This window comes from Spea bombifrons, chromosome 4 (assembly GCF_027358695.1).
Source record: "Spea bombifrons isolate aSpeBom1 chromosome 4, aSpeBom1.2.pri, whole genome shotgun sequence".
NCBI lineage: Eukaryota > Metazoa > Chordata > Amphibia > Anura > Pelobatidae > Spea > Spea bombifrons.
Genome location: NC_071090.1, coordinates 38,523,621 through 38,547,967, shown reverse-complemented (window position 1 = coordinate 38,547,967; position 24,347 = coordinate 38,523,621). Strand labels below are relative to the sequence as shown.

Below are 24,347 nucleotides of genomic sequence, written 5' to 3'. Positions count from 1 at the left end.
ACAACATATTATATATGGAATAGTGTGGTCTTTTGCAAAACTATATCATTATTTTCGTGGATTAATATGAAATTTACCTGGTAACTTCTTTGTAAATTCCACAAGGAGCTGTACATGACTTGTAGCCATAGTTGTCAAAAACACAAAGTTGTCATCATTTGTGACAATATCATCCTGCACCTTAAACAAAAACAAACAAAAAATTACATTAGTGCATGTATTTTACATTATCTGTTTGACTTATCTAGTTTCTCCAAAAAGAGATTAGCACAACAATTAATTGCCTGGGAAAAATAATGATGTATATACAGATATCCTCTGAACATTTTAAGGAAGTCAAGGATCCAATAATGACTGACTGTGAACTAAGTAGGGCCAAACTAGCCCAAGGTTTTCTAGCACCTTAGGGAAAATATGTCTATTCCTCCATCCTCCGTTCATTTGGAGATCAGAACCTGGAGGAGCCAGCTGAGTGGCATAGGAAACTGCTTGTATGCATGTCATAAGAAGGTAGGCAATTATGGCTCTGTTGCTACCATATAAGCATATGCCCTTGCTTGTACCACGCTGTGTCACACAGTACCAAGCCTAGCACAACCTCTCTTCTTCATAAATTGCACTCTCACCAGTCTACAAGTCTAAAAACAATAATAACAGTTATATAAGTATATACATTGTGACATCACTATAAAATGTATAGTAAATGTAAAATGTATAGTAAGATAGTAATTTGTATTACTATAAAATGTAATTAAGAGGGTTGTATAAAACACAAAGGGTTAACACGGTTTCCTGACAATTTGTTGGAAAATCAACACAAACTGTAATAAGGATTTAACTTTTGTTTGTTAATATACTTGTTTTGTACATATTTAGTTGTACTTAACATGTATTTTAGGCAATATAATATAAAATAGACTTGTGCATTTAAATTCATACAAATTTCAATTTGGTCAATTCATACGGATCTCAGAAAATAAAAAAGCTCCTAATTGGTGGTCAAGTGGTTTGGCCGTTTTCACAGCTTATGTTGCTTACTGTTTACATGTAATATAGACCATTTGTATGTTTTTAGTCTGAGGCACTGAATTACCACATTTATACTGTGTATGGAATGGCCGTTCTGTATTTTCTGTAAAATTACCTGACTTGATTGAGTCAGGTCATTGAATCAAACCTATTATGCATAGGCTACCTATGTGCTGTGTTTGCCTCTCCAAGCTATTTAGAGCTATATAAAAGCGAATTATATATATTTTTTTTATATCTTACTTTTACTTTATATACTATGTTTCAATAGAAAGGTCTGCTTAGGTGACAGGTCTATCCAATTACGCTGACTATCCAATAGCAATAGCGTAAAACTATTATGCGGCTAACCAGTTCACAGTAGTGAGTTTTAAACCTTGAAATCACCTCATAATCCTTGGAGTAATGTCTATAAGGAGATCACTAGAGATTACATATTTTATCACAGGCTACAATCCAGATATTATTTGGAATGACACCTTTATGATATGCCACACCAAGGCAGATATGAATCTATGCTTACAAGTCTGTATCTTATCAGTATCTTTATAGTCACATTTTCTTACACATCTTACATGGCACAAGGCCACTTTAAAATAAAATATTAATCAGGCTACTTTACATGGATACAATGATCATAGAACAATAATTTCATAATACCATTTATGCCAAACTGTTTTATTGGTAAAAAAAAAAAACTTTCATTTGTTACCGTTTATTAAAATTTAACACAGGAACTAGTCAAGATGTACTGCTCTGGCTCTCGTACAGTTAAAATAGGAACTAGATAAGAAGGTTATCACCAAGATCTGAGACAGATTATCTATTTTATAACGTCATTCAAATTCCTAAAGGTTTTCACAACCACCTTAACTTTAAAGTTTCTTTAAAAAAAAAAAAAAGATTGTTTGGCTGTGATTTCAGAGCATGTGAAATGTCAGTTTTCAGTGCTTATTAAATTATAATCTGGTAGATTTTATAAATGTCCCCCAGCATTGTAAACAGGCTGATGTACCCAATATAAATTGCTGAGGATCATTATTCTTTGTAACATATTAAGTGTGATTGGGCATTATTTGCCACCCATCACCCTTACTACTACAGTGATGTCAAAACTTCCTAAAGTATTTCTGCTAATACCGGGAGTTTTTCAAAGAAGCTGGTAACAAATATTTCCTTTTAACCTCTTTATAACCAAGGCTGTGTTAGCGTTTTGTCTGCTTTTTAACCCCTTCACAACAAAGCTCATACATGTACGGGCTCACAATCCATTGTCTTTAATGTGTTTAAGGACAACCCATTGCCTTCAGGGATTAAATACTTTTGCTATGTGTTTGTTCAACTGTGATTTCTCACTCACTGGTTTAAGGTCTCCATATGTTTTTTCAGGAGAATCATGGCTTTCATTTCAGACCATATACATACATATAAAATAAGCATTTAAACATTACTTGATGTATATAAAATGGGTGCAGATCACGCAGTTTGTCTCCATTTGTGATCAGCCGCTGAAAGGGTCATCAGAAACACCACCGAGTCTCTTTTATTATGGCTAATGTTTCCTGTAGTGTCAGCTTTGATAATGCAGAAAACGAGCGCCCAATCTTCTGCTTTCAGCATTTACAGTAAATGCTGTTGGTGTAACAGCACTCTTGCTGATCGTTGTTACGTCTGCTAAGAGCCATATCATTTCACAAGAACCCCAAACAATTACTTAAATTCAACAGTACTCACTATCAGTTTAGTAGCCAGTTCCTGAGGCAGGCGATTTTTATTATATGCGTCCATCACAAACTGTAAAAGTTCCATCTGCTCTGATGTAAGTTCTGTGTTTCCCTGTAAAAAAACAACAATCTCCATGTTCACTACATCATGCTGATCTGACATATTGTGGCCCCTTAGTTATATCTGCTGTACTTCAGTTGGTGTCTCATGACAGGTGCATTGTCTATCTGGTTATTATATTATATTAAAATAAAGACACAGGCAAAGAGGCATGGAGATAAAAGGCTTCAGTGTTATTGAACACTGTGTCCATTTATTTGAAGGCAAACTGTAACAAAATATAAAGGGCAACTTATCAAACTTGTTAGCATAAACTTGCTGATGTGATTTTAATGAATGGCTGGGGCCCCTGAAAGTACTACCACTGGCGTAGCATCCACTGTACTGCGGATACACTGCTTATCACTGCGATTGGCTACTTGTGCTAGCCTCATGTGAATCGGCCATACATCAAACAGCTAAATTCTGCACTGATGCCAGACCTCAGGGACCCCTGCCCTATGCCATTCATCTTGTCCTGAAACAAAGAAAAGGGTAGGGGGGACAAATCCTTACTTACCTGTACCCTGGGCACTGTGTATATTGAGGATATTCCATACCCAGTCAAGCAGCCCCTTATTAATGCTGCACCATGGGGTGTTATCTCACATATAGCAACAACCCATATATTGATTATAGGAAATCACGTCTCACAACTTGCATAAATGTTCAAAGCCCAGGCTTACAATTATCCTCACTGAATGTCATGTAGGGCAGAAAATGTGAAGGGATTGGGAAAGAGGTGATTATGTGAAAGAGTTCTAGGTAGTGGCACTAAGCTTTCTGAAAGACCAGCCATGGTGTGTCCTAATGCTTTAGTATTGTATTTTTTGTGGATTTTTGTCGTTGTTATTGATTAAAAGCATGCATAGTCTTCCCATGATGGTTAAATGCTTTTTTGACATATATTCTTTAGCTTTATTGTTACTGTGGACAAACAGCAGCTGTAAAATGCATACCTGCAATGTTTACCTGGCATTGGTATTGATTATATCTAAATGTCAGGTGCCACTTGTTTTTTTCACTCACGCTCTACGTATTAACTAGTCAGTGTTTAAAGAAAAGTCATTTTTTAAAAGCTACATATCTAGTTTAACGTCCTCAGTGTTAGTTTTATGAGAAGTGGCAGGTGTGTATGTGCATACTGTGTGTAAAAATAGCACAAAAGATATTAAAACGCAAACAGATCACCCTCTAATATATGTAATGCAGCCAATTACATTTTAAGACTACATTTGTAGTAATTTAAAATAGAATATTATATATTTTTCTATAAAAATGTACATTTCCAATTATTTCCTATACAAACAAAGCACTGTAACTTATTTCAGATCAGCTCCAACTTTTTAATATTCATTATGGTGAAAAAACAAATGACTGCAAGTCCAATACCTCTGCTCCCTGCAACCCTTTTGCTGATGCCCTAGTGAATAAGGGATCCGAGGTTTTCAGTTATACAAATCTCCTCTAGGGTATAATTCATTTTTAATAAAGTTTCATTTGCAACTGCCAACAAAAAATCCATATTGCTAGACTTACTCGCAAGGACTGGACTGAGCCACAAGTGAATGGTAGTTATAATGAAAAGTTTAGAATCATGTGCATCTGAGTGGAACAAAAATAGTTATATAAAAGAGCCAGGTTAAACAAAAACTCTGCTCACCCAGTCCCCTAATTCATTCTACCCTTAATCACGGAAAGCAAGAATTCCGCTCAAAATGAAAAACAATTAATGGAAATAAATAAGTAAAATATAAGATCACCTTGCTTGATTTTGTGGTGGAGGATACTTGTTTCAGCTCAAGTCCGTCATTATCTTCACTGAAACATTTTTCTGAGGGAAGCTTCATGTTTTTACGAAGGCGTTTTGACTTGCATTGTATTTCAGTTAACAAACCTAAAACATTAAATATATTTAAAAGTAAAACATACATTTTTTTTATTGTGACTACATGTACCATAAACAAAAGAAAATCAGAAATCATGTAAGAAGATATGGGGCAAAGGATTAACTAGGATGCCTCTGTCATGCATTTCCTTTTATGTGCCTCAGTCCAGTGGGCACTGTTATGAAAAAGTTGTGTGTCCAGAGTCACTAAAAAAAAAGCCCATAGAAATAAATATGAAATAATCTAACAAGCTAATTTAACAAACTCTGGCCCTTTTTTAATCTACAGTATACAATTTCAGCAGATCTGTATATCATGTTAAGATGCATGCTAGTTAAAACGCTTGTTTCCTTTTGTAATGGCAAGACTGAACAAAACCAAAATAAACCGCAAACAAAGGCAAAAATAAATACTGTAATAAGTATCTGAAGAGCAGCAGCCAAGAACATGCAAATGCAGATTTTAAGGCAGACTAGTGACCATAACAGTACCAGTAAAGAACTTCAATTAATGGACAAACATCTCCTCTAAAATTGGTCCAGGTGTCTGCAAGAATGACATTTTGATGGCCCATCAAGGCTATGCACACAAATAAGGCCAGCAAATGACTCATGTGGCATGTTTATGGTCTGGGTCAGAATCACTGTCTTTAGTTAGCCCAAGGTCAGAGACTCCTATATACACAACTGTCTGCACCCATAGGCCATGTAACTGAAGACTTGACCACCTCATGTGATATCAAATGTAAAATCTTTAAGACTTAAACTTAAAAGATATTTTAATTCTTCCACACCTAAAAAAATAAATAAAAAAAACACTAGTCACAAACCACTAGCCACAAATACCAACAAGCCACATTACCAAAGGTAATACCTGCAGCTAGCAGAACGGAGAGTGTAAAGATCATCCATCAAATGGTCTCTCACACACTCTCACTGCACGCTGTGTCTGACTGATCCAGCATGCAGGAAGTGACATTAAATTCACTTGCTGTATGCTGGACCAGTCTGCACGCAGCATTGTGCCAGATAGACACACCAATCCTGCAGGTAAATTATGTGGGCCGGCACATAGGTAGGCTTTTTGGGCACACTGATAAGTTTGGTGGCAAAGATGGCACAGCTAGGCTGTTTGATGGCAAATACAGCACAAACAAGCTATTTGGGGGCACTGAAACTCCTGAGGCAAAGATGGCACAGACAAAGTGTTTGAAGGCACTTACAAGCTGTTTTGGGGGCAAAAGATGGCACTATCGAGGTGTTTGGGGGCACTGGCAAGCTGTTTTGGGGAAGATAAGCTGGTTAGGGCAAAGGAGGCACTCATAAGCTGTTTGGGGCAAAGGTGGCACTGTAGGACATGTTGCTTTGTGAAGTTGGGTAGCACCGGGGCAATTTTCGCACACATATATGATCATCAATGTTACAGAACAGATTGTTTTAGCATGTTAACCTGACATCTTCACCATGTCTAATTGTTCATGTAGGTCATGTACTGCATGGATCTCAGTGGTACAACATGGTCCCTATGCAGCCATCTAATTATGGCCACAAAGTCGCAAATGAAAGCAACAGAGGCTGCTGATGGTGATCAAAATGATCAGGAGCAGAGGCTGGTATGGTATGTCCCCTTATTAAAATAAATCCAAGGGGAGAATGTGATTGAGGGACCCAACTGGAATGAGTGAAGTTGGGTGACGGTGCATTCATGAGGTGGTAAAGACATGATCCTAGAAGTGTAGGCAATATGGTTAATGATGTACAGGGATTACAGAGGTGGTTTGTGCTGTGGTGGTGAAGTTGTTTGATAGTCTGGTGTTTTTAGTGCTGGCAGTGCATCTGTTGAAGGAACACAAGTAGAGTGCTATGGTTCCAGCTTACTCTTCTGCATGACAGTAGCAAATATATCACCTGCATGTATGAATAGATAACACATATGGATATTAGAGGCTAGAAACATTACATACATCCTTAATCCATTTAACTTTTTTTTCCTGACCACCTGGCTAGACAGGTCATTGAGAAATGCATGGGAGAGATAATAGATATCTAATATACAGTATATAATAGCCCTGTCATGCTGAGCGGGGCTTAAATTAAGGTCCCGTCATAGTGCATTCTGCTTGCCACAAAGTGTTTGAATTCCTACAAGGACATATGTTTTAGCCCGTCTCATCCATTTTGATCTGTCCTGTCACACTATCACCGATGTTAACAAGAACTTGGAGATATCCTGCAGGCACCCTGGAGCAGGCATGAAACATAGCAGTAGACTCATGTGCAGGATGCTGCAGGCTGGGAGTGTGGAAGCTAAGCAGAGTACAGGTAAAACAAGACAAGGAATACTCAAGATGCGACATGAACAGGACAACCCTCTACCGGGGCTTCAGGACAGGACACCCCTCTACCGGGATACAGGACAGGAATACACAGAAACCACAGAACCAAACAGGACTAACCTAGGACTACAAGATAACAATTGGAGATTCCGTCACATCTTATGGCCATAGTATGCTTAGCCCACCACTAAGCCAAAGTACTCCAATATTCGGTGGGTCCTAACGCTAAACCCTGCCTACAGATTTACTAATAAACTGAACACAAAACCAAGAAGGACATACCTTTAGACTGCTGATTGAGACAATCAGAACACATGGGTGGGGCACACCTTATAAAGGAAACAGAGCTGAAGCAAAGAGCAGAACAAGAATCCAGGAATCAGGCGGTTCAGGACAGAACATACAGAAATCCAGAAATGGACCACAGCAAGACAAGGAAACAAAAGACATGCAGCTCCGCAGCCTGGATGGAGCCTGACACACAATCACCTGTGCTCTGACTGGCTTCCCTTTGCTTTGGACCAACCTTTCACCCTCTGCTAGCGAAACAGAGAAAAGATGGGAAGATAGATCTGTGCAGAGAAATTGGGGTGCAAGAGAGAAGGAGAAGAGGGAGAAAGAAAAAGAGAAGCAGAATGATTTTTTGCCACTCCATTTTAATAATGGACCTATACACTATCCTCAAGCAAAGTGATAGAGCTCAGTAGTGTAAATGAATAGGGAAATGTTTGGGGCCTGTTAACTGACATCCTAAGGTATAGATATTTAAAGGGGATCCATTAATTTTCTTATTACTAGCATTAAATTAAAATCACTTTTCTTATAAAAAAAAAACATTGTGTTGTTATCTGTTTTACAATTCTAGTTTGCAGATACAGTTTACACTGTAAATTCGGCATCTGTATGTGGTCTAGCTCTGTTATCTTATCCTAATCCACTAGTAAAACACCCTGACTCCTTATCATACTGCCTGTGATAAACACTACAATCACTAAATCAGAGTCATCACACAGAGGGACCCTTCAACTTATGAAACTCAACTCTATTAGCTTTGTAGTAAAGATTCATCTCGGCTTAGTATTTATGCAGGGATAGTTGCACAAAACATTACGTGGTTGACTTGCACAACAGGCTTGTGGCTTTATTGTATACATCACAGTATTTGATGTTCAAAATTAGTTTTAGAAAGGAGGTAACTTTGTGGCCTTACTGGTTCTCATCTAACATTCTAATGGTTATTAGTGTAACCCCATGGGTATAGGGTATATATATATATATATATATATATATATATATATATATATTGTGATTAACTAATATCTTGGGAGTCAAGAAAGACTTTAGAGTAGGACGTGGATAGAAGTTTATATTACCTGATGCAGATAGGATTCAGACAACACCAGTGTCCACAGCCTCCAGACATTGTTACAGATATCAACTTGATCATCAGCATCTCTTTCCAGCTACTGAATGTGATTGCTTAGGGATGCTCCACCCACTCTCTAGGGTCTTTTAAGTTCAGCTATTTTCTTCTTCACCACCCACTTGCAGTTTGACCACCTTTTCATGATGGCGTCCTTGGACGTCTCACTGGTAGGAAAGGTCCAGGGAGGACATGCTAGCAAAATTTCTAAAACTGGTTTGATCCATATTTAACCAGCTAGATGGAATTTTCAACTGGCACATTTTAAAAGACTTGCACTCCTGGGAACCGATTATTGCTCTATCTCACTCCTGAGGGTCCTGTCCTAGTAGTGCCACAGAACCCTTCACTGTGTGCCAGTTTCGCCAATCTTGCTCGCCTCTTCATCCTCTTTGCATCAATCCAAAAGGAAACATTTTGCATCTGAACAGCTATAAGCATCTAAATGGGATTAATTGTGTAACCCCTCAGGGGATTTTAGTGATTGCTGCTGTGTCACTGACTGACCTGCAGTTCTTATGGAGTGACCAGCAGATAGTGAACTGCAAAGCACATGGCATGAGGTAAAAAAAAAGGTGGCCATTTAGTGATGGGAAGTTCGGATCATTAAAGTGAATCGGATCATTTCGACTCGTTCACGGAAATGATCCGATTCATGATCCGAATCTTCGGATCACTCAGTGTGACTCACAGGAGTTACTGTTTTCCAGTAACTCCGTGCAGGCACACTAACGATTGGCCCCGCCCCTTTCATTACTCAATGAATCCTCCCCCCTGCCTACTCCAGTGATGTCAATGAAGGCAGAGAGTCGTTCAAAGATTCGGATCTTACAGGGATCCGAATCTTACAGTGATCCGGATCTTTGAACGACTCTCTGCCTTCATTGGGATTCGAATCAGTCAGATAATATCACCATACTGTTATAAATAAATACATTAATAATCACTGCCCCCAGGATTTACATTCCCCTTTACCTGCAACTGCACCTTAAGCTAACTTTATTAAATTAATTAAATTAACCCTCACCATTAAATTAACCCTAAACACCCCATCAACCATGACTGCCCCTAAAATTAACCCTTAACACCCCATCAACCATGACTGCCCCTAAAATTAACCCTTAACACCCCATTAAGCATAACTGCCCCCAAATTAACCCTAAACACCCCATTAAGCATAACTGCCCCCAAATTAACCCTAAACACCTCATTAAGCATAACTGCCCCTAAATTAACACTAAAGACCCCATTAAGCATAACTGCCCCTAAATTAACCCTAAACACCCCATTAACCACAACTGCCCCTAAATTAACCCTAAACACCCCATTAACCATAACTGCCCCTAAATTAACACTAAAGACCCCATCAACCATACCAATTTATTAGGTAATTTATCTGGAGTTCATGCAATTAATTTAGGGGCAGTTATGGTTAATGGAGTATTTAGGGTTAATTTCAGGGGCCGTTATGGTTAATGGGGTCTTTAGGGTTAATTTCAGGGGCCGTTATGGTTAATGGGATCTTTATGGTTAATTTCAGGGGCAGTTATGGTTGATGGGGTATAAGGGTTAATTTTATGCTGATGACTGAGGGTTAATTTAATTAATTTAATAAAGTTAACTGTAGGTGCAGTTATAGGTAAAGGGGGGCAAACTCAGGGGAATCTATATCCTGGGGGCAGTGTGAACATTATTAATGTAATTATTTATAAAAGTATGGTATCAGTAATATTCTCTGAATGATTCGGATCCTTGTAAGATCCGGATCCCTGTAAGATTCAAATCATTTGAATCATTTGAATCATTCGAATCTTTGGATCATTCGAATCTTCGATCATTCGAATCTTCGGATCATTCGAATCTTTGAACGACTCTCTGACTCTATGAGTCATCATTCCTCTGTGAATTAATGAGCTGTAACCTGACCCCAGAGTCTGTGTCTGAGTGCTCTGCAGATGACTCACAGCTCTAGGATCAGGTTACAGCTGCATGATTCACAGACTGAACCGCTACAAATGAATCGTTCAGTCTACTGAACTGATTCATCCGGATCACTAAAAAGAACCGGATCAAATGAATGATTCGTTCATGATCAGGACATCACTATGGCCATTGGGGTTTTGGGTAGAGGAGTTCAGAGTTGGATGCCGGAGGTGAAGGACCTTTGCTGAGTGAGAGAGGCCTAGGAACAGAGGCCTGCAGAAGAGCACTGCAGCATCCTGACAGAATCTTCCAGCAGACAGTCCAAGATACAGAGCTGTTTGGCACAGAGTTTTCAGTGAACAGTGAAGAGATTTAAAGCTGAACTGACCTGACTGCAGACTGTGGAGTGGTAAGCCTAAAACCTCTCCTCCTGTTTCCACAACAGGGCACCCTGAACTTAGTCACACAAATGAAAGACTTTGATCTCCAGTTTTACTGACATACTGTAAGTCTCCAAGAGACTACTGGCTGGGGTAAGGAACCACAGAGATATTGGTGGGCCTATCCAAAAACCTGTTACAATTGATATTTAACAATTAACTAAATTAACATTTGGCTATGTTGGACTACTTAGACACTCTCACACATGTTTGTTGGCATGCAGAGATATTACATTATTTTTTTGTTGCTGATTTTACAAATTATTTATCATATTAACTATATATAATTCATATTTGACACTGTGATTATTCCCCTTGTTGTTTACCTGATATATTTCATTAGTTATCACAATGCATAACTATATATTTCTCATATTCATTTTATAGGTGTATTAGGGTGGTAAACCTTTTTGATATCAGGTGCCTGATTAGTAGAATTTACTCATATTGTGTCATTAGCAGTTGTCTTTATACATATAGCCTTTTTTATTTTTTTGTAGTTTTTGTAATTTTTCAGACTTCCACTGTGATAATTCATTTTCCCTTTAATGGCCCCTACGACTTGACCCTTTCTCCTTCTCTTCCCTGAAGAAGACTCACTTCTGGTACATGATATAAGTGAACCAACTCCCTCACCTCATATGGCATCCCCTAGGTCTCCACAAACACACTGTATCAATCACATTGTTTCCGATAAAAATAAACACCCAGTGTTTAAAATAAAAGTGTGGTGTAGATGGAAAGTATGTGTTGTAGAACGCTTTGTTGCCTAGCTCACTTTTAGAAATTGTTAAGAGATGGTTTGATGAATCACTTTTTTTTCTTCCCAACTCCTGTTTGTCCCTAGCGCCTTTTCCCCCTCCAGAGCGTAGTGTTGTCTCTCACTAAAGGCAATGGTATATTCTTGGATGGCTAGGCCTGCTGCAGCATATCCAGGGTGCAACTGCTACTCGTTACAGAAGACATATCACTCTTGGGCCAGTAGGTTACCCAGTGTGCCGCTGAGCCATTTACATTGTTAAAATTATACTACAGAGGCTTGTATCAAGCCAGCACAGCCTCTAGGGCAACCTTACCCAGCACTGGACACCCTTAAAAGGCAGAGAGCCAGAATATGAAGTTATATCCCAGCACCCATTGTAGATGACCACAAGCCAGTGTGCTGCAAAAATATGCCTCTGGCTAAAGGTCCAATCAAAGGCAAAGTGAAACGCTGTGCAGTTTATTTTTAAATATACATTTGATAATCATCTGTATAATTGTGTTATATCATTTGTAGGATATGGTCAGGAGGAGTAGGTTTTGGTAGTGGTCATTTTATCATATAGCTGATAATTTGGAAGCATAACACACTTAGAACCTTGAATCACATTTATAGGCAAGCAACAGATATTTATAAATTACTTCATGCTATCAAATTTGCTTACATTCTGCCAGCATTCCCATCTGTTTGCATTTGCGTAGACGACATTCTTGGCACTTTCTTCTCATGTACATGTCCATCTCACAGTTACCTCCATTCTTACATTTGTAAACCGCATTCTTAGTAATACTTCTTCTGAAGAACCCTGCAGATTGTAATAAGTAGATTTAAAACACAACCTTTATAGATGCTGGACTGTCATTTGTGTTGCCCATATAATAGGGATATGCTATACTAAAGTGTTCCTGTAAAAAAAATATTCATTTCAAAATAGGGTTTATACATCCAACTGTACCAATAATGATGGTTGGAAAGGGGGAGAGAAAAAAGCTGGTATTTTTCATAAGTCATTTTAGTGATGAACATACCCACTACTTTAGCTATAAAAGTGTTGAACTCCGTAGAGTAGGTGGAACAGCATCTTTAACTATTATGCATTTCAAAAGGAAAATTATATTTTGGCCCTCAGTGAGACTAAGACTACAAATTAGCCAGTGTAAAAAATGTTCAACCATGTCATACTCTTCCAGAGGGTTCAGAACATGAACTTTGTCCTTTTTAACCCATGAATATTTAACTTAGTAGAACTCAAACCCACTATCGCTTTTAATATCTCGTGTACATAAAGCACATCAAACACTTAGTAAATCCATATAAAGCAAAGGAGCAATTTCCTGATTCGGTGATTGAGCAATACAAGTAAACAGTGTGATGAAAACAGGTTTCTGTCTTACAAAATACCATAAAGCCTGAACTTCCAATATTAATTACACAAATGTGTCACACACCTCATAGCAAAGGAGATGCAAGTGGAGGGTATGATGGTGTTTCCCCCACAGGAGAAAGCCCATTAGCCTTAGAATAGTTCTTCCCCCTCCAACTGGTTCCCCCTCAGATTGAGCCTTTTGGGTTTGAGCAGATGTGGGATTTTGTGGGATAACTAAGTCCAAGTCCAAGGGTGCACACACAGGTAGATCAAACATGTCTTAAGCCAGGAGTCTATGACCAGGGAAGCTGTGTAACAATCCAAGGTCAGGAAGCTGGAATTCAGAATGGTTGAGTAACAAGCCATAATTTAGGATCAGGGTCAAGGCAAGCCAAACACAGGAGCACGTTTCTCAATCGTGGGCATCTTGTGTGTGACAAGGCTGTTTGCAAGGCTGCAGTGGGCCACTGTAGAGGGAGGGCGCCTGATGAGGATCTGCCAGTGGAGGGACCTGCTACGTAGAACCGGCTGGGGGCTATCCTCATCAGTGCAGCGGATGGACCAGCCACATGAGGCCTGCTGGGGGGCCTTCCCCGTTTGAGTGGGTAAGTAACAAAAGGCTAGAAATATTGTACACTAATCAACTTTAAGTATATATTTGACTAATCAAATCCACAATGTATACAATTTTGAAACTCAAAAAGCCCAGGACAAAGCAAGTCAGTTTCACCAATGCATTATGCAGGAGGTTGTGGTGCTTCATTTAGCTTCCAGTGATAGCCCATCTTAATGCTCAAGATAAGCATTATATGGACAAAACTATTGGGACACACCGCTTAATTATTGAATTCAGGTGTTTCAATTAGACTCGTTGCCACAGGTGTATAGAATCAAGCACTAGCCATGCAGTCTGCATTTACAAACATTTGTGAAAAAAATTGTTTGTTCTAAAGAGCTCCATAAATTCAAGAGCGGTGCTGTGATAGGATGCCACCTTTGCAATAAGGCAGTTCGTGAAATTTCATCCCTGCTAGATATTCCACGGTCAACTGTAAGTGGTATTATGGTAAAGTGGGACAATTTAGGAACAGCAGCAACTTAGCAACTGGACCCAACGAAGTCACAGAGTGGGGTTGATGAGTGCTGAGGCATATGGTGCATAAAAATCACCAACCATCTGCTCATTCCTGGCTGAAGAGTTCCAAACTTCCATTGGCATTAATATCAGCACAAAAAGCAGCTGCATGCAAGCCTCACATCACCAAGTACAATGCCAACTGTCGGATCATTTAAGTAAGGCAGTTAATGTGTCAGGCCCAGAGGACCACTCCTAGGCTGCGTCTTACCCTCACAGGTCTCTTATCTCAGGGTGCTCCCTCCAGGCCCACTTCCTTCCACAATGGGACTGTGGAGTAGGCCACATTCTAGGCATGGAGGAACGTGCATGCCGCACTTAGAGGCGTGACTGTGCTGCAACTGGTGGGGGGCATGTGCTGCAGCCCAATGGGGTGCCCTCATTGGTGGGGATCCTGGGTGAAGCGGAGAAGGGGTGGATCTGTTAGACCTTCTATGAGGGAAGTGGCCCATGAGTAGGTGGATCCTCAGGCCTATATAAACCCAGCACTCATTTTATTCTACACTAGAATTTGCCAAGCTGTGGTATCACCATTCCCCTTGTGTTCCTTCCTACAGTTTGCTAACCTTACTTGACCTTATTTGATGCTTTCTGCCTTTGGCTTGCTCCCTGCATTATCTGCATTATTATTAGTCTGTTTCCTGTCCCACGACCTTGGCTTGTAAATCTGTGCTGCCTGCCCTGACCCTCTGAACTGCATCAGGATTTTGCTTTCTGGTGTTAAAGACTACCTGCCTCTGGGTGACTGTACATTCTGTCTTTACGCTCCCAACCCTGCCCTTACATGGCGACATGATCTAAGAAAGAAGGACTCCTGGAAGTGAGAAGGCCTTGAAAGGAAGCGATCTAAAAAGATATTAGCAGGGCCAGGAGGATAGTATACAACAGCGAAAACAATGTACAAACAACAAATAAAATGTAATGCACATGCAAGGTTGAGTAATAACAAAAATGTATTGCACAGAAATTCAGCTATTTTCATGGCCATATTGTATATTGCCAGTAAAAGCTACATTTTCCATGGTACTGAACAGTACGGATTCAAGAAATAACTTGGGGAATGATCCTGCTAACAAGAGGGCAAAGTACCTATTATATTGTTTTAGGATATAATAAAAGGAGAAGAAACAGCACCAAAGCAAAACCAAAAATGTATTTAACAAAAGGTAGGTACAAAGTAGCTGTAATACAACATAGGGTTATACATGTACATGGTTATATATGTGTTCCATCTCTGTTATCAGCCTGATCTACTAAGAAAAGTGGATATAGCTATATTAGCTCAAGAGAAAGTCTTATGTTGACCTTTTAATGAGCTAACAAAAAAAGATTTAAAGTTATACAAGTTTTGTTTCTTTACATATTTTACATAATTTTCTGCTCAATAAAACGTTGACTAAAGACCAAATAGAAAAACAGACTAAGTATTTTATTGTAAAATGTCTTTGTGGAAATCATCCTGGAGGGCATCTGGTTAATATAAGTCAATAAGAAAGGACTTTGGTAGCGTATCAAGGACCTAATTAGCTGTGACATAAAGAAATTGATCAGTATGGGTTGTGAGTAAGAAATGCCACTCAAATTCAGCATGTAAAAATATTTTTTATACGGGACGTTTGTCAGGTTAATGCATGTGAACTTTGTTGCACCGGGAAGGATTCCATTATAGAGTAAATGTCATATTGCTGGGATGACAAGCATTTTGTAGGAAATGGAGAATCCAGGAAAGGACAATTTACCTTTGACTTGAAATTAGACTAATTTAAGGACTGTAGTAAGGCAGCAGAATGAATATGAACTCCGTGATCTTGGGACATATTGCTATTTAGACTCATGATATCCCATGGACTTTGGCACCTCTATGTGATAAGATGCACAATCCAGAGTAGATAAAAATGATAGGCCATTGCTTACTGAAAGTATGTGACCATGGTAATATGAAACACTGTCTAAATCACAAAATAGGAAAGCAAGTGATACTCAATAACTTGAATCCCAAAGTTAAAGCAAAGCCATAAGTGCCCACTAGTTTGTGTGGTGATATTTGGAATACCCAACACTAGTTATTTTATAAATAAGTCCATGGGATATCATGAGTCTAAATAGCAATATGTCCCAAGATCACGGAGTTCATATTTATTACAGGAGAATGTAAAAACACACCATCGTTTAAAATGAAAAAGATCTTTAAAAAAGTGGGAAAGTTAACAAAAAAAGCCACGTTTTCACGGCTATACATAGTGAAACACCTCATACGCTTGGCATTTTCATCTATTTTGGTAGTCACAAGGCTTAAATATGAATGATGTCCATCACTGTTTGCAAACAAGATTGAAAAAGAAAAAGTTGGGTCCCAACAGCGGCCAGAAAAAGCAACACTGCTGAACAAATTTTTGTGCAGTAAAATGTATTTTTTCCATAATTTTATAGCAAGACAGCAGACTTCACGCAACGTAACAACTGTTGCAACAGCTGTTACAATATGTGCAGTCTGCTGATACAAAGCAATTAAATACTACAGCCACAGTATATAATATATTATAGCTTATGCTTGATTGCAACTCACAAGGCTATTTTGCTTTATATTTATTGACTCCTTTAGCGATCATTGCAAGTGTGTTAGATGTATAGCCTGTGCATGTGCAATACAATTATTAGTGATATTAGGCTGTTACCCTGATTATCCCTCATTTCATAGTGGAAAAAATGTTATATATTTGCTAAAGGTGGCTAAACAATATTTTACCCCTAATCTTAAACCCAGCTCACTTGCAGGATGGTTGTTTAGATACCCTCACTCACTGACACTGCGTGCCAAAAAGTAAGGTAATTTCCCAGCTGCAGTGTCAGTGAGGGAGGATGATTACCATACATCACAGGACCTGATCGGATTGCCGCTTCTTAGGACTGATGAGAGATAAGGACCCATAAGAACACTAGGTCCCTGGAACGATTGCTCTGTTAAGCCCTTGATGACAATTGATGGTCCGGGCACGTCATGTGAAAACAAACGGTTAATGACAATTGACGTGCCAGTAATGTCATGACTTCAAACGGGTGCAGAGAGCGATCTACGTTTGCTTTCTGCACCCAAACACCAAGGTCCACATCCGCCATACACTGTATGGCGACGGACGCCCGTTTTAAAAGAGTTTGATCACCTCCTAAACTCCACTGAACACCCACCCCAGGATGCGCTGTGACCGCCGCTGCGAGTGATCTTGCCAATCGCAAGATGGCGCGTCCTCTCCAGATCCTCCTGAGAACAGGTACTGCATTCAACCATGCAAGTCAATGGTGCCCAGCTTTCTAATTACAATGTAATTAGTAAAATAAATGTAAAAAATAAAAAGTTTTTTTAAAAAAAAAGGTAACATGAAAAATTATTTTCCCACTGATGTCTTCCAGTTCCAAAAAATGTTTTAATAAAAGGCCAAATATATATATATATATATATATATATATATATGAAAAAATTATGAGCAAGTCCTAAAATTAGCGCTTTATTTTCTCACATGGAACGAGTTAAGATACTGGCATGTTAAATGTCAATGGGGTGTCTACTTTTAAAAAAAATGAATGATTTGATGGGGTAAATTGAATTGGCCGGATTCAACAATGTCCCAATTAACCCATGGAGAAGGATGACCACATGACTAATTTCCAATTTGAAAAATGCACACATCCCAAAGGTGGCTTTTTAGCCCCCAAACAACCCAACAAACCCATGCATGTTGGGTAATACTGTAGTCACAAGATGCTGCTGAACACATATTGGGGTGTTGTGTGACAGGACCTGTTAATTCATACATGAAGTAAAATGTGTGTGGAAAAAAAAATGACTACCACAACGTTTGACAAAGACTGGTGGTAGAATTAGTGCATGGAAAGAGTTAAAATACTAGCAGATATGGAGAAAATGGTTTTGAAATAGCAAAATGCTGCCTGTCCTTTTTCCATAATGTGCAGAAAAAGGAAAAAAACATAAAAACATTGGGTTATTCTCAACTCAGGACAAACAGTAGAATCCTATTTAGCAGTTTTTTTTCATTAGCCTTTATAGGTGAGTAAAATATTTTTTTATAATAAATCAAAATAATGAAAGCACCTCTTGTCCTGAAAAAAAACAATATATAACTTGTGTGGGTTCAGTAAAGGGGAAGGAAGAAAATGATCGCTAAACACAAGCAGCGCAGCAATGTTAAATCAGCCATTGTCACGAAGGGTACAAAAAATAAAATCAGCCATTGTCAAGAAGGGGTTAATCTGGCCCTGTGTGAGGGAACTGAAGACACAAACATTAACCCATAAATTGGTTGCGTCATAGCGGAAGCAATTGTGCACCAGGGGAGGGTCAGGTCCGGTCCTAATCATGTGACTGAGCCAGCACGATCGCTCCTGTAGGTTCAGGGGGTCTACCTCACTGTTGCTGGCCTGCCTGGGCACTTAAACTGTCCCTTTAATCATACAGACAACCATGCACCCTAATTGTCCCTTTTTAGGTCCTAAGTTCCTAAACTGAGTATATAAAAGTCACACTAATGCATGTGTTTATACATTCAAATGTGTAAAGAAAATACATAAATTTTCTTCTAAATAGTATATGTTGACATGAATAACATAATACATCTTATTTACTATGATCTTACCCTGTAATAGGTTTTACAGATATATTAGTTTCCGTATGGAGCAATAAAAATGAATTTAAAGTAATATATTAGGGAAACTCATTTTGTTTCAGGAAACAGCTGTGGAGATTTGACATTTAATTACCTCCTTATCTTTTTCATATTCTAATCTAACTATAAACATATCAAGTCACTAGGCTGAAAAAAATATACTAAACTTGTGTATTCGGATTCCTATGAACTTTATTTTTGGTAAAATTTGACAATTTTTTGTGTTCGTAAGAATCTCTGATAACGAGGAGGGTCCCCAACAAAAGAAATGAAAATGAATAGCAAATCCTCCAATATTTTGTTAAGATTTGTGACCTTGTTTGCCACATTTTGCCATCATTACAACCTGTTTTGGTGCTCTCTGATGAGGTAAAGTGCAGGGCCGGACTGGCCCACCCGGATACTGGGAAAATTCCCGGTGGGCTGGTCAGTCCGTGGGCCGGTCGGCCAGCAGACCTACCTTCAAAAAGAACCGCTGAGCGGCTGCAAGTGGGACTGAAAGCAGCACCTGGGTCGCCTCCTCCTGCCGCTGGCGCCTTTTGAAGTTAAAGGGGCCCGGCCTGCACACACCGCGCCACCCAATGGCTGTACCTTTAGCACTTTGTCCCACATCTTAAAAGGGGAGGGACGAAGAGCTGAGGCACGGCCATTGGGCGGCGCAGTGCGTGCACACCGGCCCCTTTAACTTCATGAATGTCGGCCTCCACCCGCTGCCCTCACCAGACGCCAGAAGCAGTGGTAAGTCAGGGGGGCAGTGTTATATGGGAGCTTAAGGCTTTTCTGGAGGCAGAGTGTCCCATGATATGCTTTTAACCCCCTTTATGCCACTCTGCCTCTAGAAATGCCTTTTAACCCCCTTTATGCCACTCTGCCTCTAGAAATGCCTCTATGAATTGATGTGTGGATGAATTGTCTGAATGAATAAGACTATAAATTAATGTATGGATGAATTGTCTGAGTGAGAATTTGTGAGAATGCATTAAGTAATATGTGTAAATGATTTGTGTGAATGAGTGAGAGAATAAATGATTGTGTGAATGAATTATATAAATGAAAGTGTGAATTAGTGAGTGACTGTAAAAGTACTTGTGTGTATCATAAATGTTAAATTGACTTGTGGAAAGGCAAAGATGGCACAAGCAGGGTGTTTATGGGACACATGGCATAGGATGGGCTGTTTGGGGACAAAGTTGACTCATGCTGGGCTGTTTCGGGACAAATATGGCAAGTCCTATGTGTGTTATCTGGGTGCTGGTCAGGTTCTGTGTGGGCAGTGTGGACGTCAGGCCTGGCTTTTGGTTGTGCAACCTGTGATCTATGCCTGTAATTTAGGGCATTTTATCTATACCTTTAATGCTGAGTTTTTATGTAAATTCCAATTGATCTATACCTGCAAAGGTGGGTTTGCGTGTTATTCTGTTGATTCATATCTGTTGTGTCCATACATTATTTATGTATACCTGCAAATAGAGGGTTTGTATGTCTTATTCAGCTGATCAATACCTGCAATGCTGTTCCCATGTGTTTGATCTATACCCTCAGTGCTGAGTTTACATGTGAGTTCCAATTCATCTATACCTGCAATGATGGGCTTGTGTGTTCTGTTGATCTATACCTGCAATGCTATGTTTCCATATAGTATTATTGTATACCTGCAAATACAGAATTTGTATGTCTGATTCTATGCCTTCAGTGCTGACTTCACATGTGAATTTCAATTGATCTATACATGCAAAGCTGGGTTTGTGTGTTAATGTGTTGCTCTATACCTGCTATGCTATGTTTCCATACATTATTTATGTATACCTGCAAATATAAGGTTTGTATGTCTTATTCTTATGATCTATACAAGCAAGTGCTGTTTTGTGTGTTGTCTATTTGATCTATACCTATTTTTCGGTGCAGGAGCGAAGGGAGTGATTGCATGCTAGGGAGCATGGAGCGGGGCCCATGGAAATGCTTGCGTAGGGTCCATTTTTTTCAATATAAAATGTATTGGCAGCAGGGTCTAATATTTACATACTACATTACAATTACATTACATGTATTTATAAAGCGCCGGCAGATTCCGCAGCGCTGATCCAGTCAGTAGGACAATTTTGAATCACACACAATTACAAACTGGTACAAAGGAGAAGAGGGCCCTGTTCTTGCGAGTTTACAATCTAGTCATATATATATATTGGCAGCAGGGGCATATATTTATATATATATTGACAGCAGGGGCTAATATTAACCCCTTAAGGACAATGGGTTTGTCATGAATGGGGTTAATATATATTGGCAGTAAGATCTAATATATATATATATATATATATATATATATATATATATATATAGGCAGCAGGGGCTAAGATTAACATATATCATCAGTAGGGGCTACTATTAAAGAAACTGCCCAAACACACCTCCAAGACGACCACTGCCTTGCTAAATGAGCATCTGTGGGGCATCCTCGAACAGAAGGTGGGGGAGCGCAAGGTCTCTAACATCCACCAACTCCCGTGATGTCGTCATGGAGGAAAGGAAGAGGACTCTGGTGGCAATCTGTGAAGCTCTGGTGAACTCCATGCCCAAGAGGGTTAAGGCAGTGCTGGAAAATAATGATGGCCACACAAAATATTGACATTTTGGGCCCAATTTGGACATTTCCACTAATGGGTGTACTCACTTTTGTTGCCAAAGTTTAGACATTAATGGCTGTGTGTTGAGTTATTTTTAAGGGAACAGAAAATGTACACCATTATATAGGCTGTACACCCACTACTTTACATTGTAGCAGAGTGCCATTTCTTAAGTGTTGTCACATGAAAAGATATGATAAAATATTTACAAAAATGTGAGGGGTATACTCACTTTTGTGAGATACTGTATATATATATATATATATATATATATATATATATATATATACCAAAAATCTAATAAACGGTCACTAATGCAACAGTTCGGAATTATAATAATAAAAAATTAAATTCATGATCTCATATACCATTCACTAGAACCACCTGGATTATAATATAACATTATCAAGACAAATTACTTTTTTGGTTTGTTTTATAAATAATCTATTACAGCTTTCTACCACATAATCATACTCAACTTCTGTAATACATCTCCTTACAATATTGTAATTAAAATTTGCAATTATAAAAAGTACACTTTAAAATGTTATTTAATCGTAAAGTGATTAAGGTATTAAATGCATTACAGGTAAGTTTGGTTGGACTGTAGCGTGGTCACGTTTGCTTGTGTGAGTATCAGTATCATGACGATAACACAAAGCCCACACCTGAAAACTCCCCAAAATGTACATTCTTTTCTTACCTTTGCATCCTTCACAGGTTAGTGCATTGTAGTGGTAACCAGATGCTTTGTCGCCACACACGACACACAATTCATCTCCTTTCACCCTTCCAGAACAGTGGTTGACCCTGCTCTTTTTGACTGCTGGCAAGTCCACAATATCACTGTCTATTGCAAATAGGTTCTCTGAAGGTATTCTATTTAGCTCATAAATCCCACTGGAACACCAGTCTTCTGAATGCTGAGAGTAGTAGCTTGAATTATTGTGGTACGGAGATGATGTAATTGGTTGATGCACTGTCGGGAACTGCATGTGGTTGTACTGTGTAGAGAATGATGAAGGGCCTTGTGAATCATGATCCGGTGAACTTGAATGTACTGAATGCAGGCCTAAGAAACATACAATACAGGGCAACAGTTATTTCTTCCAATTTTAGATAATCAACTTTTATAACAATACATTAATGGCATTAGCACAGGAGTAGTCAACCTATAAGGGATTAGTTGTTGAAATGCAACTTCACTCCAACTACAGATGAGATTAGCCTATCATTATCTAGAGTGATATAGATTTCCCAGCATTGCTTCAGCATTGCGGCCCGCGTTCCGGACTGATACGGCCCCCCAAGTGAGCCACGGGACTTGGTGTCATCAGCCGGCGCAGGGAGAAGGAAAGCGCGAGATTTGGGCTTTCCTTCTCCCTGCGCCGGCACACACAGCCACAAGGGCATCTGATGAAGAAATTGTGTAGGGGAGGGTTAGATTTCAACCCTCGTCTACAGTAACTTTAAACAGGGTTCATGTTTGACTGTAGACGAGGGTTGAAATCTAACCCTCCCCTACACAATTTCTTCATCAGATGCCCTTGTGGCTGTGTGTGCCGGCGCAGGGAGAAGGAAAGCCCAAATCTTGCAATCTCGGACGTCGTTAGATTTGGGCTTTCCTTCTCCCTGCGCCGGCACACACAGCCACAAGGGCAGTGGCGGAACTACCGGGGTCGCGACTGCGACCGGTCCCTGGAGTTCTGCCAGTCAGGGGGGCCCAAGGGGTGCCAAGCGGTTGCTGAAAACGACCGCTCGGCACCTCTTGGCCCCCCTGACTGACAGAAATCCAGGACTCCTCTGCTCGTCGCTGCTGCCGCCGCTGCCGCCGCCGCTGCTGCTGCTGCCGCCGCCGCCGCCTGCCTCTGCGCTGCCCGGAGTGCAGTGTTGGAAGCGTGAGGCGTTTGTCTCGGGTGCCGGCGCTTCACGCTGAGCGCCGGCATATAAAGTCATATGCCGGCACTCAGCTGTGAAGCGCCGGCACTCGAGACAAACGCCTCACGCTCCCAACACAAGAGTTGACGGTAAGTGACCTAGGGAGGGAGTGTGTAGATCGTAAGAAGGGGGGGTAGGGAGGGAGAGGGTAGATCGTGAGAAGGGGGGGTAGGGAGGGAGAGGGCAGATCGTGAGAAGGGGGGTAGGGAGGGAGAGGGTAGATCGTTAAGAGGGGGGGAAGGGAGGGAGAGGGGAAATCGTGAGAAGGGGAGGGAGGGAGAGGGGAGATTGTGAGAAGGGGGTAGGGAGGGAGAGGGGAGATTGTGAGAAGGAGGGGTAGGGAGGAAGAGGGGAGATTGTGAGAAGGGGTGAGGGAGAGGGGAGATTGTAAGAAGGGGGGTAGGGAGTGAGAAGGGGGGTAGGGAGGGAGAGGGGAGATTGTGAGAAGGGGGAGGAAGAGGGGAGATTGTGAGAAGGGGGGTAGGGAGGGAGAGGGGAGATTGTGAGAAGGGGGGTAGGGAGGGAGAGGGGGGATTGTGAGAAGGGGGGTAGGGAGGGAGAGGGGAGATTGTGAGAAGGGGAGGGAGAGGGGAGATTGTGAGAAGGGGAGGGAGAGGGGAGATTGTGAGAAGGGGAGGGAGAGGGGAGATTGTGAGAAGGGGTAGGGAGGGAGAGGGGAGATTGTGAGAAGGGGGGTAGGGAGGGGAGATAGTGAGAAAGGGATAGATGTGGTATGCCGTTTTCAATAAACTTTGCATAAAATAGTTAATTTGTATTTAATTTTAATGGTTCAGAAAATGTCAGGCAAAATGGTCGGCCCTCGCACATGTTCACTTCATCAAATCTGGCACTCTTCGAAAAAAGTTTGGACATGCCTGTGTTAGAGTGACCACATTTTTTAATTGGGACAAATGTGACTGTGTTGCTTCAGCAGGGGAATATTAGTCATGATGTAACTGAATGCAGATAAATGTAAAAG

The 24,347-nt window shown here is 40.1% G+C and overlaps 1 protein-coding gene across 2 annotated transcripts in view; it reads right to left on the bottom strand.

The window, feature by feature from the left end:
- The window catches only part of NR1H4 (nuclear receptor subfamily 1 group H member 4), a 49,576-nt gene that overhangs the window by 5,281 nt on the left and 19,948 nt on the right, over positions 1–24,347 (bottom strand). For both annotated transcript variants that reach the window (XM_053464455.1, XM_053464456.1), the window contains 5 exons: positions 22,134–22,502; positions 12,291–12,431; positions 4,617–4,750; positions 2,764–2,865; positions 78–180 (listed from right to left, as the gene is read on the bottom strand). In XM_053464455.1, the coding sequence (XP_053320430.1) occupies positions 78–180; positions 2,764–2,865; positions 4,617–4,750; positions 12,291–12,431; positions 22,134–22,502 (849 nt within the window). The remainder of the gene's footprint in view (positions 1–77; positions 181–2,763; positions 2,866–4,616; positions 4,751–12,290; positions 12,432–22,133; positions 22,503–24,347) is intronic.